We start from the raw sequence: 16,755 nt of genomic DNA on the forward strand, positions 1-16,755 counted from the left end.
TCTATGAAGAGGTCATTCTGAATACAGTGCACTCCCATTATCATGAGCATGGTTATAACAAAATTCTCATTAAAACGTAAAATTTCAGGTACAGCACACTCTTGTTATAGCGAACAGAGTTATAACAAAATTGTGGTTACAACAAAGTAAAAATTCAGGAAGCAACATAATTGGCTCTATGATTTCTTGTTGTTGTTGATTTGTTTGATTACAATGAAATTTCAATATACACGAATAACAAAGGATTTTAATGTAACTGGAGTCCACTGTACCAAAATCATCATCATCTATGTATCCATCTTTACTTTGCTGTTCATCTACACCGAAATTTCAGTATGAAGAAAAAATAAAGCTGGTTCCAAGGACTGATATAACGGGAATGGTTATACGTACATGATGTAACCAGGTAAGTAGTCAACCGCACACATCACAAACAGAAGGACCAGTATACATTGTACATCTAGACAACTTGCAAAATTTGTGTGCTTGAGTTTGGATTCATTGCCTCTACACCCATTAAAAGCAAAATTTCTTTGTAAGCAAGCTTGGTGTAATAATGGGGTTTCCTTGCACAATTTGTGGAATACTGTTTGTTGAAAAGAGCTACAGCTGTTGGGAGATCCCTTCAGTGGATTATGTTAGACTCTGCTTTAAAACCTGATTCATCGTTTGAAGCCTAACAGACGGCAAAGGAATACTTCCAGCAATAGAGATAGATTTATTAATGTAAAGATTCAAATTAATATCAAATTTGCAAGCCATATAATTGAATTACAGAGTATCAGAAAGATGTGTTTCTATGAAGTGGTTTGCTCTCAAATTCACATGTGGTAAAAAGCAAGGGGGGGGGGGCATTCTGATCAAAATTAAATCAAGAATCATACTTTGGCAAATGTAAAGTTACTTTGTGGGTACGAATGGTAGTGACATTCCACTGTAGCAGAAAACACTTAAATTGAGAAGTTTTCCTCAATTTGTCTGTCCTCTGTACAGTATATTCACCCCTCTCCTTGATAATTTCTTGCTTTCATTAACACTTACACTGCTGGAAAACAAAGACTTCAGAAAGAGTGTAACAAGATACTGTACAAGAAGCATGCCATATTCACAGGCATTAAGTCAGGAAGTTTTGATTTTGGAATTTACAAACGTCTCATCTGTCAAGTAGGTGTACCCCAAATTCAGATGTAAACAAAAGCAGCCATTGGTGTTTTGGAAAAGCACAGTACATTACAATACTGGAAAAATGTCTACATGCACAGTAAGCATTGTTATGACACCGATTCCACAATATAAACAGGGTCTACAAGATCTAGCTGGTGAAATAAATACTTCATGACTTTTCAATGCCACTTATTAGTTGGTGTCAGCCCTACTCTCACAGTCTACTCACTTGTGCCATCCGATTTCGAGAAAACTACCCACTATTCTGGCTCACATTTGATCTTGATCAGTGGGGCCGGTGATGGTTCAGAGGAGCTGGGAGACCATGCCCCAGAAAAAGAGTTTGCAGCACCATCAGAACTACCCTGGACTGGACTATTCGGCTTGCTGACCGCCTGGGTGGCGTCCACATGAGATTTCTCGTGGGCCTCGCCCTCAGCTTTGGAGGCAAACCTCTGAGGACACAGTCGACACTGGTAGGTCTTCTGGCTCTGGTGGGTCTGCATGTGCAGCTTCAGGTAGTTGGCATGGGTGAAGGTGAGACAACACTCCTTACACATGTAGGGGGTGTACTCCCGCTGATGGATCTTACAGTGCTCCTCCAAGAGACACTTCTTAGAGAATCCCTGGCTGCACAACTTACACTGGAAGCGTTTCTTCGCCGACTGCAGGGGGCTCTTCTTATTGAAGATGCCAAACTTTGTCTGCGGCAGCTGGTTCTTCCTCGTCACTGCAAGCTTCGCTATGTGGGTCTTTGCGTGAGAGTCCAGTTGCACCAGCGTTGGGAATGTCTCCTGGCAGATGTCGCATTTGAATTTGCGGACAGTGGATTGCAAACACACGTGACTCTTCAGACGCTCAATTTCCGTGAAGGCGTTGCCGCACTGGTTGCAGGAGAAGAGTTTCTCGCTCTCGTGCACACGCTCGTGCATCTGCTTATGCGACATAAGCATAAAGGTGCGGTCGCAGAACCTGCAGGGAAACCGCTGCTGTTCCTGTTCCACAGAGTGCAGTAGTTCGTGGGCCCGGAGGCCGGCAGCGCGGTGGAATGCCTTGCCACACATGCCGCACTTGAAGCTCTTGATACTGCTGTGTCGGCGGACGTGGAGCTGGTACTTCGCCTCCACACTGAACGACTTCAGGCAGACGCGGCAGACAAAGTGACTGCGACCCTTGTGCACCAGTTTGTGTTCGTGCAGGTTAAACGCGTGCATGAATGAGAGTCCGCACTCTGCGCACTTGTACGCTTTTACGCCATTGTGCTGCCGCTCATGGCTCTTGAGGTTGAAGCTGAATGCAAACGACTTATCGCACTGCGAACACTTGAAGGACTTCTGCTTGATGTGGTTCAGACGATGTCGGTTGAGGTCGACACGGCAGTCGAAGGCCTGGTCGCAGTCTGGACACTCTACCACGTTGGACGGCATGGAGAAGGGATTCCTCAGGAGCTGAGATGTACTGGGAGCATCAATGTTGCTGCTCTGCCTCTGCAGAGGGGATTTGTTGCTGGACTCATTCTGAGAATGCTTGAAGGAGCATGGACATCTTCTTCCTGGTTTCAGTTCCTCATCTGAAAGTCAGAGCATCCATTAGCAAAACAATAGAATGACGGCTTAGCATCAAGAGAAAAGATAACATTTCTATCATGCTAATTTCAACAAATCCCTTTCAAACTATTATAATCCTGTGCCAGTTTTTGTTATAATCTGAGCTCATGTTCGCTAACTGTTGAGTTTCCAGCACTATGACGTATAATCACAAAGTATGGGAAATATTTACCAACAGCAAGCTCAAATGTACTCATTCACAAAATATTTAATGGAAACTCAGATAATCAAAAATTATAGTCATCATGTAGTATATACCTCTGACATAAAAGTAAATTTTGTTCTAGTAGACCTGTACAGGAGGCCATTCTTTTCTTTAATCATTATATTCATTTCTATAAAATGTCCATTTATTGATGCCTTCACTGTATCTCCCTTTCGTTAAATGCTACCTTTACCCTTCCATAGAATCATATAGATAACGGCTCTAAGTTATTTTTTACTCCCGCAATTGTCTGTACAAACAAAACGTCATACCATCTTCATCAAAGCTCCATTCTTCGTTGTCGTCCTCGTCGATAAACTCCTCATCATTGTCATCTTCGTCGTCATCTTCAGAATGGCTGACATCGTCTATTCGCCTATTCTCGCTGTTGTTCTCCATCTGTGGGTATTTTTCCTGCAACAGAGAGTGGAACAAAAGTACAAAAAAGGATTGGAACAATGGGACAAGTTTATTCCTTAATGCTTTATCAACTGTGCACAGCCTGTGCATTACACATCATTTAACAATTACGTCAGCTGCTCCCCCCCCCCCCCCCCCCCCCCCCCCCCCATCTTCAAGAGAAAACTACAATATACGTGTAATGCACGTTTGGTCTACTTTTCTTTGAGGAGGAACATGTTTCAGCTGCAGGGGCTTTAATGTAATGTACCATCGGATTGTGTACAACGGTATTTGGTCATAAACATTAATCATGAGCGCCCTGGGCACCTCTGAGTGGATATGTTATGCATTATAAATGTCTGTACATTATTATCAACATAATTAATAAATTTGTCCACAAAAGTCATAGAAACATATTCTCACCATTTGGTGATATGACAATAGTTAATTTTGAAAAATTTAACTTCACAGATATCATTTGGATAACTGTTCATAGATCTGTAAATCCTATGAATACCATAATAAAACGTACAATGCTACATGTATTTATGCATTAACGCTATATTCATGCATTAACACAAAAGTGTTTCATTTTCTGAAGCCTCACCTTACGCAACACATTGACAGCTTCCGCCTCCCTGCCATTGCTCCCAAGGGCGAGGGCGACAGACTGAACATGGTTCACCGCTGGCAGGGCGAAGAATCGGGCGATGTTCTGCGGGGAGACTTTGTGCATGGTGTACAAGCCTCTTCCATTGCCCTGAACCATTTTAACAACTGCTGAGGTGTCCTCCGGGGACACTTTTCCGAAAGAAGAATGATTCGGTCCTTCAACTTTTGTTGATAATGTCTCTTGGTTGGTGTTCTCAGTTGGGGTTAAGTTTCCGTTCTGGGACTGGCAAGCTAGAGAAGCGTTTTCCCTCTCAGCATTCAGTAGAGGAGAGGGCTTCCCTGGAAAACTTTTGACAGTGTCTGTAGACGCGGCACACTCAGCTGAACTAGGCTGGAACAGTTCGTCTTTCTGGACAATTTTTGATGACTTGTCTTCGTTTAAATTCGCTTCTTCTGGATCTTGGTCTTTTCCTGAGATCTGGCCGTTGTTGGTGTCAGATACGCAACATTTCGAAGTGGCTGAAGTGGCATCTAGAGACTCTGAGGGCTCGACAGTGGGAGGCAATCTTTCACCATTATCTGCACAAGGAAACAAAAATAAATAGAGCAATTAGTGCTTAGTAGGTGCCTTTGGCTGTCTTTTTGTTTTTTCCATCATTTCCATGTAGAGTCAACTTCAGTGTTCATGTAATGCCTACTGGTGTGTTGATTCAGCTCGCTACGATATTACCGAAGACAAGGTTTTCACCTCTAAGACCTTAAACTTTAATTTGAGGGTCGAGGGTACATTCTGCTAGCCACATCTCCCGGGAGATATCTTTTTTTTTTCTTGAATCATAAAGTTTTCTTCTGTCACATTTAGTAGCAATGCTTTGCTTGATAAAATGTCAGTTTGTACAGTCATTAAATAGCATTGTAAGAATTGTCAACAGTTCCTCCAGAAATTGTGCCCTCTAAAAAAAAGTTTTTTTTTTCTGTTTTTTTTTTTTTTCCCCTGTCCGGTTCCAACATTAAAAAGAGGGTGATGATTTCAGGGGTATTAAGTAAAATTGGCCATAGAATCTCGACTCCAAGGGAACACAATGAAGAAATAGAAACCTTCTGTAATAAAATTTTTATCAATACATGAGTCATAACACTCGTCCCTGGTCCAACTCTGGAATCCTCATAGCTTACAATGCAATGTACAGGGAGTCTTCAAGCCTGAAGGACGAACAACTACCAGAAGAAAAAGAAGAGATGAGTCCAATTCAACTTTCAAGACTCCTTTGAGTATGGAATGAGATTTCTTCATAATTGATTCATACAATGCAATGGTCCCCCGCCCCAAATTGAAAGGAATGATCAGTTTAACATTTTCTTTTATTATTATTTTTTTGTTTGTAATATTTGAATAAAGATTAAAGTGTTGCATATTTTGTAGAGTTCTAGTCCTCCCTAATCCCAAATACTGATCAGTTGGGCCATTTTTAAGTAAAAACTGTGTACAGGGACTACTGTAGTTATATATAAAATATGTAGACCCTCTATGGGTAAACCTGGCCTAGCGGGTAAACTTGGTGCCAAACTACAATTGTAGGCCTGTGTCCCTTGAAATGAGGGCCTGGCGCGCCCTAGGGGAGTTTACCTGCTAGGCCGAGTTTAGGCACCTACGAGTACTACCTCAATTCAGGTACCTTTCTATTTTTTTTTTTTTAAATTAAATATTCTACTTCTATAGAGTCTACACAGCCCTGTCGCTGCACCTTCTCACTGGTTAGCCGGGCCGGGCTACCCTCATCATCAACATGCCCTTCTTCGCAGGACCCCCACCAACCCCCCCCCCCCCCCCCCCCCCACATAGCATGGATATAGAACTTTAGGGGTCCAACATTAGAGCTTGACAGAGGTATTAAGTCTAAATTAAAACAAATCTGGTTGTGTAAATTGGGCCTAGGCCTACTGCTGATAAATAAATGCCTTCAATCATGCTTGGTTATATGTTGCATCATCAGGCATACATGCCGCCGAGGCCGAGGAGGCAAGACGGCGGTCCCAGGCCCCAGCGGGCTGGGGCGGGGGCTGGGACGGGCGGCCCGCGGTCGCGGAGGACTAACTGACCCACTGTGAGCACCGCACACTGCGCCGCGCCGGCGGCAACCCTGCAACGATTTACCAACATAGCAACACACATCCACACAGACACAGTGCTGCCGACGGCCGTCTCTTTGTGTACGATTTCATACTTTGTGCACAAAATATTGAAAATAAATTGAATTATGATGAATCACTTACATTCAAAATAAATTCTTTTTCGTTTTAATAAACTCTCCTCTCAGCGTTGTCAATCCTGACACTTGAGAAACAGGGGCACGAAAAGTCTGAATTCATCAGCGCAATTCGTTCGATTGATCAGCCACAACGCACGGGTAGCATTCCCAATGCGGGTGGGTACGCACGTCGTAACAAGCAAGTCGATGAGGCGTCTGCCTCGGACATCGAATAGAACTTGTATGAGTTAAGAAAGAAGTAAAATCATACTTATTCCCATGAAAAGCAAGCATTAATCACGAACTATAATTAACTCACGTTTCTCAACATCCATAACAACGGTAAATCATCGAAAATCGGCCATTCCATCCTCCCGAATATATTATCCAACATACAAGCATCCCGGCATCACACATATCAACATACCTCTGTGTACGTACGTCCGCTACGATGCAAAGTTAACTGCATTACACACAGCTGTTTACGTGCGACGTGCGAACGCTCACAGACTGCTGATCGGAAAATCCCCAAATCGCCAGCCAAGAACACTTCTATCGTTCTGCACGAGCAACACGAGATCGATTCCAAAATAGTAATAATCTCTGACGGAATAAAACGTTCCAAGGCTCACAAATTTGATAAATCCGCTTATGAATGTTCTTAACTATGATTATTCAAAATGTTTATCGGGATGAAGTTCCTGCTATTATAAAATTAAATCTATATGCATGTCATGGAAGGTGCTTAGAAATGTAATCGATTGATTCAGCAGCTCTTGATCGGAGCCATGCCAAGGTACTGAATGGAAATATTGGGGAGCAGTAGGCGATATTATGTTGTGCTCAAAAGCCCAACCGGTTCTCTCTGGTTCGTATGAGGGGAAAGTCGGGCGATAGCTAAGGACGGCTCGCGAACCAACCCCGACCAGTTTTTCCGGTGCACGCCAAACTGTGACATTTGTCTTTCTCACCGATGACTGCATCTTTATTATCTTTCCCATTTTTTTTCCAAGTAGATAGATAGTAATCATTATTGATAGTAGAAGCTGAAATTTGAACAATTTCACAGTTAAGCAATATCGAAGGAGGAGTCTTTGCCTGGTAATCTTATCTCCTATGGCATGTATGGCGACCAGGAATGACATCTCATACTATAGTCATAGCGTTTTGGGAAAGGCGCTAATATCAACTTCTATGTTTATTACTACGCAGCCTTTGGCAAAAAATAAATAAAGAGATAAATAAATAAAAATAAAAGAATTAAGAAAAAATGATTTCTGTTTTGCCAAGTAGAATTGTGTTTGACTTACACTTTTTGACAAGAATTGTATTGCGAGTCGACTTTTGAACGAGCAATAAAGCTCTGTTTAAAATCAACATCTGCATTATATCGTGTTTAAAAAAAAGAAAAAGAAAAATAGGTGGTGCCCGGGAAATACACAAGATGTTGAGTTATAAGTCAAAATATCGCGTATAATACCAAAATCGAATGGTGATATTGTTATTTGCTGTGAAGTATGATTAATATTGATGTTATGATGGTCATGGTGATAGCGGCCTCTATGACAAAATGAAGGAAGAGACATATTTTTTTCCCCATTGGTGGGATTGGGGTCCTATAGGCCTAGGCCTCGGTGAACTTAATCTATCTGAACATTGGCATTCAGAGTCAGGGCTGCCAATAAAAACTAGTCGAGAGGGAGACTAGCTCCCATAGGCCAATGCTATCGGAGTCAAAATGAGTGAGATCAAATGCATGCAAATAAAATAAAGTTTTAGAGTGAGAAAGGATCAAAATGAGTGAGAGTTGGCAGCCCTGTAGAGTAAACTTATTGAATGTTGAAGCGATTTACCATCAAATTCTAGTATTAATCGGCCTGTTTTCATCCCAATATAGCTTCATGTACAAGCTGCTTCAAGGGATTACTGTAGGCCTACTCAGTACATCAAGGTATCCCAAGGTTTCCGCTACATGTATGATGTAGGCCCTAGGAGTCCTTTTATTTAGATGATTTAGATTACTGCTGGTAAATTCAGGGCCTATAGGCCTACTTTCCATTTACAATCGGAATCAATTTCGATCGTTTAACTGACAACTTTGGGGGAGACACAGGTATAATGGACATTGATTGATTCAAGGTAGATTGATTGATTGATTGATTGATTGATTGATTGATTGATTGATTGATTGATTTGTTGATCGATTAATTAATGGAGAAGTGTAATTTACATGCGTCGAGTATGTTCGTGTATATTAAAGTAGGCCTACATAGGTAATCATGTACTCAGTAGATGGCATTGTGTGTATGATCTGTGTGTTTGCGTACGAGCGTGAGCACAAGTGTGTGTAGAAAGGGAGAAGGGCGTGTTGGGGGTCAATACAGTACTTTGGGCGGTGCTGGGGTGACTGGGGAAAAGGGGGGGGGGGGGTGGTGGGGAGTGTTTCATCAAAACTTAAATTCATAATTCGTGATTACATCTCCAAGGGCTAGACCAGACTACCCTCTTCCTCACCCCTCCGTCCTCAATCGATTTCTACTTTCAGAAGTATTCTGTTATCGTATCTTTACATTTTTATGAACAAGAATCCATGCACTATACGACCTAACGTGATTTCAATACCAAAAAAAAAAAAAGAAGAGACAACCCCCCCCCCCAAAAAAAAAAAAAAGATGCTGCTACCATAGCAATGCATGACAGCCTATTTATTTAGCCGGACAAAACGAAATAACAAAGTTTTGCATGGCATTTTTAACATTTCACATTAATTCCCGCCAAAAGCATAGGTCCCTAGATGCATTTACCCTACCAATGGCTACAACCTACATGCCCAGTAGACGACCACGTGCCGTCACTATACATACATGTACGTCTTATGCACGATCTATAAATGTTCCATAAATATTCTTCTTCAAAATTAGTGCAAGCATGAATATTTATCATCTTTCTCTCAAATCATTCAAGAATAAAACGTAAAGATAGTGCCATGGATTTTATGGATTATCAGGGGAGGATCCAGGAATTCCGTAAAGGGAAGGCGCCTTTACAAAATTTAAGGGGCGCACGCGTCCTTCTATTCTTTTTCATTTCTTTTGTTTTAGCAAAAAGTAAAGAGGGGGCACGTGCCCGGTGCACTTCCTCTGGACCCGCCACTGATTATGATGAGATAAAGTATTAATGACCGAAAAGAATTGTTTTTACGCTCCGTTTATGTACTAGTCAACAAGGAATCGCTACATTTTCAAAAGTGAAAGTGACGATCCGATACCGCTGTAGTATAATGGCCCGATTAGACTGGAAACATTGCGTTACGATGGTAGTGCAGGCTATCCGATAGTGTGCTCGACTGTATAGGTATCATTTGAGGCCCTATATATGCCTACCGATTGATTATAGATATATATTATATTTCATAAAGGATACTAGTAATCGTTTCTCACATAGGCCCATAACAGGTGTCTATAGGCTACGTTCAGTAACATCCCACCGTGGCATTTATAAAAGTGTTCTAGATGAGTCAGTGCCTTCCGCTTGATGACACGGTGAAACAAACTATAGAAAGAAAACACTTTTTCAGTAATCTTTATTTGTCTTCTATCTAGTATAATTTCACATATTCCAACAAAGACATTCATCTTGAATGCAAAACACAAACGGAGCCTAAGCATGAGCAATGTTCGACTAAAAAAAAAATCCTTGAATCTGTGCACGACCCGAAATACATAGGTTCTACAACTTACATTTTACGCGTAGATAGCTTGCAAACAATAACAACAACAACAACAACAACAACAACAACAACAACAACAAGCAGCAGCAACAATTAACTCTTCCTACCTGCCCTCTTACCAGTCCCCACCCCCCCCCCCCCCAGTCACGTGCAGTATGTGAGGGTCCCCGCTCACATCTCGATCTCTATACACCTATAATAAAGTTTTTTTTTTTCATCAATCAAATTCTACAACATATTCACATCCTATTATGATATACATCATTTTACCTAAAGCATCATGCATTGGCCGTGAAAGAAACTATCAGAAAAAAGGAAGAGAGAGAGAGTAAAAAAAAAACCCCACAAAATAATAATAGGCGTTCACAGCAAGCTCCAGAGAGAAGTACAGAACTTTAAACCCTATAACAAATCCCAGTCGCACTCTAAAAATCAGTTCAATAGATAAACAACATTTACTAATTTGTTCAATCGTGTCAATTACCATATTTCCACTTCATTAATGCAAAGCTAATTTCATTCTCTTAATTGCCAGTTTCTTTTCCTCTTCAATACATGTAGTTTTCCTTATTCTCTTCTGAATTATGTTGAATGATGATAAAAAAACAAACTTGTTCTTGCGTTGAAAATGATATATTTCAGAAAAATTTATCAAAAAATAACAGAAAAGAACCACAAACAAACACATTTTTGTTAGTTACTCCTATGACAATCACGGATATCTTAGAAATAGACGTTTCACTTGATTAAAAATTTCGTGTGAATAACTCCCTCAACCTTGCCCTTTCGAATCTGCTCATTCCTTTTTCGTAGGGTACCTGATGATATTGATGTACTGTCTGCTGGCCAGCTGGTTTATTCCAGCCCCCTGCATTGGCCACGCCCCGATTAGCTTCATTTCAATGCAACATTTGGTAATTTGAACCAATGAGGTGGGAAGAAGACGGACGAAAGAACGCTCACCATGCCTAAACTGAGAAAATCACTGTTGGCCATATAAATAACTAAGACTGAATTAAGGCTAAGAATCGGCAATGTGCATTTGTTTACGGTATCTTAATTTCAAGGCTTCTAAAGTATTCTACATACATATTATTCTGCAGTAGGATCTTAATCTGCGAATAACAATAACTTTTTTTATGAGTTTATAAGAGATACCATTACAGACCTAAGAATATTTAAAATACATGACCAAAATTAGCAAAGTATTCCATACTCGTAGGTATCTATATATGCAAACAATTTGTACTGAGGCAAGAGCCACACGTGCATGATGGAAAATTACTCCGTACAATTCTCCTCGTAGGAAAGCCACTGAACTGTGATACCTACCCGAATGTCATGTTCCGTGCACGTGCTACGTGTCGAAGATAATGCAAAGCCTGTTGATCGATCATAATCGGTAGTGCACATAAATAGAACGTGGATACTGAGTAGTCTATGTCCTAGGCATAATCGATCAGACATGACGACTACTATATTTGGCGAATATTACTCAAGTATTCACACTGTCAGGTAGAGAAGCTTGAAAATTTACAGCAGACGATGTAATAAAAGCAGGATCAATCTCTACCTGGCAGTTCCTTTCCCAGACCAAGGAGGTACTACGCACCTCCTTGCCCAGACTACACTTGTGAGTGGAAACACAAGAGGACACATTTTGTTTGTTTTGAAGAGTTCTAAATTCACTGAAAATGAAACCCAAGTAAGTGGATATAGTTATGCTTCCTATGGGATACCTACATAATACACGTGTATTACTGTGTGTAGATTGAGGGAATAAATCCGAATAGAGGTTATGAATTATATAAAGTTTAGGTGTCGCCGTCTCTGGATGAGGAGACTACCACAGTTCGTGACGTCATGCATGACTGTACAAAGATTGAAAATAGAAGAAAATCAACACAACGCCTATAATTGCACTTTTATTAAATGCATATGAAAAACACTTAGGCCTACTAGCACCTCTCTCAGAAGGGGAGGGGGGGAGAGGGGAATAATATTATCCCAAACATGATATTATGCCAGTGGCAAGCCAAAGGAATGTAAAGGCCTAATTATATAAGAAATTAAAGTTTGTGGAATTTTCTTCATATTTTCTTTATATGTCCGTGTACGTGCGCATAAGCAGCGATGGTGCCACCCAATCTTTAAAAATTCATAACTTTTGAACGGATTGTCCGATTTTCCTCAAAATTTCACTGATGTGTTCTACTAATATTGCTACACTGACTCCATGTGTATATTTGGAATTCATTTCCTCTTTTAAACTATAGTGATGTGAATAACCACGATTGTCAGCCTCCATAAACAACTGCTCAAAATTCGACACAATCATAATTTCAGAACTCACGGCATTGTAATCAAGGTATCTATTACAGCCAGGTTGATTTCGGCAGGAGTTATTATAGAACGATCGATCGCTTTTGCACTAACAAAATAATACCTCCTTCTAGGAATATATGACATTATATTTTGGATCAAAAATATATCCCTTTCGTGATTGGTTGAAAGAGCTTCACGTGATTACATGCATTTTCAGCTATGTCAGAGTGTTGACACTCCATGGCGTACTATTTGCAGAATGACGTTACTTTTATGACATTAGTAATACAAGTGTACTATTTTTTGTGAAATGATGTGCAAAGTAATTGTGACGTCACAAAGCAATTCTGACATAGCGCACAGCTTCATGTGCTTCATGTTAAAATGTAACGGTTAATGTGACATCACAAAGCAATATTCTGTCATCGCGCGCTGCTTCATACAGTCTAGTCACTCACTCGGTGATATGTAACAATTTCTAATAAATCAATTGTGACATCACAAAGCAATTTTGACATCGCGCGCTGCTTCGTATGTCACTCCGTGAAACGTAACAATTCTAACAATGCAATTGTGACATCATAAAACAATTTTGACACCGCGCGCTCCTTCGTATATGCACGTCACTCCGTGAAATGTAACAATAATTTCTAACAATGCAATTGTGATATCATAAAGCAATTTTGACATTGCGCGCTCCTTCGCATGTCACGTCACTCCGTGAAATGTAACAATTTCTAACAAAAGCAATTCTGGCATCGCGCACTGCTAGATCGTCGTTTACTAGTACTTGCATAATTTGCGAAATGGCACATTATACTAGTAAAAATAACATTATCGAGCCCTAATTCATGTGTAATTCCCTTGTAGGATCCCTCCACAACATCGCATCCATGCAAAACACGACTTCCCGCCTCACATTTTCCTCTTCTTTAGTCTAAAATTTTGATCCGTATAATCCCAGGTTTCAATAAGAGAAAACATAGGGAGGCCTATACTCTGCCTAATTTCGCGTTTCTGGTTAAAGCAATTAGGAGGTATGAGAGCGAATAGTATTATTTTGGAGTTACTTCTGCCCATAGTTTTAACCAGAAACTCTCAAGGCAAAGTATATTATTTTGTATGATATTTGCTGACAAAAAAAAGAAAGGTTAGTAAAGATGATAAATATGTATATCTGTCTTCAACATGAAGCCTGCACTTATTTATTTTCTTTTTTTAACGGAAGAAAAACGATAATTTGATTTAATCATATTGTATGATTGCTCGGATTACATGTATAACAACCATAATGCTAATCATATAGATGGGAGTACTATTGATAAAGAGTAGCACTTATCATATAGATGGCGATTAGGCCTACAATATGAATTGTAGGCCTGCAAATTTACAATGATAAGATAGATAATGTCAAAAATGGTCAATGATTTATAGTAAGATGATAACTTTTTATCATAGAAATGATTATAATTTCTCTTTTGAGTTGCTTTTTGCACCCACATTGAATTATTCAATCATCTTTATCATAGTCCCCTGACATCACCATTGAAATTGTCAAATTTCCGCTAGTGGTTATTGGATGCTGGTATGCGGTTGTTGTTTTCATTTTGTTATTGAGTGACTGTGTGTGTGTTGGTGTGAGTGGGGGGGGGGGTGTCATCGTGGTTTATAATAATGATAATATTGGTTTCGAGTTTTGTTTTGGGTGTCTTTTTTGTCAAGAATGTAAATAGTTTTTTTTTAATGTCACAGTAAACTTTATTTGCATTCTAAAACAGGTATATGTTTTTTTATTTATGTTTTATTGAAAAATTATACAGAATCACACTATTTACAACAATTAACTTGATTAGAATAACACAACCACTGAACAATGTAGAGGAATTGTAAAAACGAACAAAAAAAAAAGCAGAACATTAAGTTACCATACACAAATCAGATCGTGTTCAAGAGCGATATTCCGAGATGGGGAAGGAGAATAAAACAAACAAACAAGCAAACAAATTAATGAGTGACCAATTAACAGTTTCATCCTCCCTTCCAACTGAAAAAAAGTGTGTGCACTGCAGAGACTGGAACAAGCCAAACCAGGAGGTAGAATGTTAATAGTTACCGACTATATCGAATTCATCCACTTTTGAAAGATATTCTTCTTTATAGTAATCATGATGGTAACACACCTACATCACACCATAATCGTCATTATCATGATAATCATCTTCATTAAAATACAGGACAGTTTCGCCTCAAAACCTAAAGAGTGATGACTCATCTTATGTGAATAGCGCCTCACGCGGTTTTTTTTTTTCGTTCCCTCATGGTAAGTGTTGACCTTCGAATATGCCTGCTTTATGATGATTATGCCCACATGAAGCCATTAGACATGCAGACCGGTGAGAACCGCTCCGTCCGAGTAAAGAATGACCGTAATTTGTGCCAAAAACAGAAGGATTTTGCCAGTCCCGTACTGATTATTCCCATGCAGAAGTCAGGGCAGAAGTTTAGTTTATTATCTAAACAGGCTAAACAGGACCAGGGCATTAAAAGACAACTTCTACAAGAACAACATGTAGGACGGCAACTTGCAGAGCTTATACAGCCAATCAGCTTCACGGAACTTCTCGGTCCGTGTTCTATTGCTGTCGTTGAAAGTTACATGTATGTCGAGCTGTTGTTTTTTTAGACTTCAGAATATTTCACGTGACTAGACATCGATCACTTAACGACTTAAATGGCCAGGCAATTAGCACAAGGTCAGTCCGGGTCATCAAAATTGTGGCAGCGTCAGTCCGAAGGTGACCATTTGGCACAGAAGTGGATTTCGAGGGACAGATAAACAAACAATGCGACAATCTGTGTCCAAGTTCTTGTGGGCTGCGAGCCCTTTACTTTACAGCTGAAAAGTATGAAATCAATGTTGCCGTTTAAATCACCGAGACATTCCGAAACGAATATGACGTGTATAGCTATTCAGACATAGGCATTATAAACACGAATGCGATTGAATATGAATACGATTATAACTTTTTCTGAAAACTATGTATTGCACCTTATCACATTGCACTCCTCTTCAATGTTTTATTTTATACTGTATAATGCATGAATGATATTGATGTAAATAATCATTTTAGGCTCTATATAGGACAGCTCTTTAGTTTACAGCAAACAGGTGGGAATCTCGGTCCTTGGCCTGCATAAGCCATAACGAGATGAGAGAGATTTTGGATTAATGCATAAAAAAATATGATTATCCATTGTTCCTCTCCATGATCGAAATTATTGATTGATTGATTGATTGAATGAGCGATTATTAAGTGAGTATCAAGTTTAACCAAACAGAACGGTGGAAGTTTCGTTCAAATCTGATCAAGATTTTAAGCAAGCGTGAAATTGTAAAATTAAGGTGTTCACTGATTCCGCTTACCGGTACTGGGGTCGAATATGCTATAATGAGATGCAATTGTTTGGGTGATGATCGTCATTCCAAAGGTTCGGTAATCCGAAATTAAAAGGAAGGTGCGTAACCCTCGGAATAACGACTCTCATTTTGCATTTGGATTAACGAATTTTTGGAATAACGAACCTTATTTAATTTCAGATCAACGAACCTTTATAATAACGACTGCAACCGATGCCGTATGACTCGTGAGTAACTCTCCCCATTCATATAACTATCTATTATCATTACACAATATTGTAAATGAAGAGGTTATATTTTGAGGGGTCTCCACTCACTTCACTGTTACTTGACTGGAAATGGTGACAGCTCACACACATGATTCCCACAACGAGGGTTGTAAACGGCTGCTCTGTTTTATCAGAGGGTCTAAACAAGATGACAAGCAACCCCGAGTACAGAATAGATCATGATTCTTGTCGTCAAGTTTCCAAGATGTCGTTCAGATTCTATTGATTCTTTTGAGGCCTACCTCTTGATCTTTACTAATTGTTTCTTTAGCGTCAGTAACAATAGGTGCATTAAAATGCTGTACGCAAGTCGATTTACCCTCTCAATAATCATCATGGGCCCTTCAGACGAGCTACGTCACATTAGTGCAGATAAGTGCCTCTTATATACGTCATAATACAAAGATAAGCGTCTTGGTATTGTGACGTTTCTGCATAAACACACGGTTTTCCAATCAATTAGTCCGAAACTACAATCCCCTCCCGCTTTAAAAGTTAACATAACCGACACTCTGTAACACTTTGGGCGTAACTGATTCAAAATACAAATTCAAGTCATTTCTAGACAGAAAATTAAGAGAGGGTTCGAGTACAGGTCTATTTATGAGCGTTGTTAGGCGATGCCGTCGTATAACCTCTTCTACCTGGCAATCAACATCACTTTTTACAAAATTGCTTTTTTACTCTTGTATAGGGGATAGGCCATAGCGGTTATTTAATGTCCGTATTGGGCGCAAAGTCTGTTGTTGTTCGTTTGACTTTACTCTCTAAAGC

General features: G+C 39.8%; 1 protein-coding gene across 1 annotated transcript; it reads right to left on the minus strand.

The window, feature by feature from the left end:
• Positions 1-1,180: 1,180 nt before the first annotated feature.
• On the minus strand, positions 1,181-6,813 carry LOC139743724 (uncharacterized). Its single transcript, XM_071654176.1, has 4 exons — positions 6,559-6,813; positions 3,986-4,569; positions 3,249-3,390; positions 1,181-2,734 (listed from the first exon to the last, which is right to left on the minus strand). The coding sequence occupies exons 1-4, from the start codon at positions 6,572-6,574 to the stop codon at positions 1,425-1,427; spliced, it is 2,052 nt and encodes a 683-aa protein (XP_071510277.1). The 5' UTR covers positions 6,575-6,813; the 3' UTR covers positions 1,181-1,424.
• Positions 6,814-16,755: the final 9,942 nt, after the last annotated feature.

The sequence above is a fragment of the Diadema antillarum genome, unplaced genomic scaffold, assembly GCF_040938485.1.
Source record: "Diadema antillarum isolate AM-2024a unplaced genomic scaffold, OU_Dant_1.0 seq00001103_RagTag, whole genome shotgun sequence".
Lineage (NCBI taxonomy): Eukaryota > Metazoa > Echinodermata > Echinoidea > Diadematoida > Diadematidae > Diadema > Diadema antillarum.

Excerpts from the sequence above, each read along its gene's own strand:
- LOC139743724 (XM_071654176.1), bottom strand. Across the intron at positions 3,391-3,985 it reads CTGTCAATGTGTTGCGTAAG|GAAAAATACCCACAGATGGA; the intron begins GTGAGGCTTCAG and ends TCTCTGTTGCAG. Across the intron at positions 2,735-3,248 it reads ATGGAGCTTTGATGAAGATG|ATGAGGAACTGAAACCAGGA; the intron begins GTATGACGTTTT and ends TCTGACTTTCAG.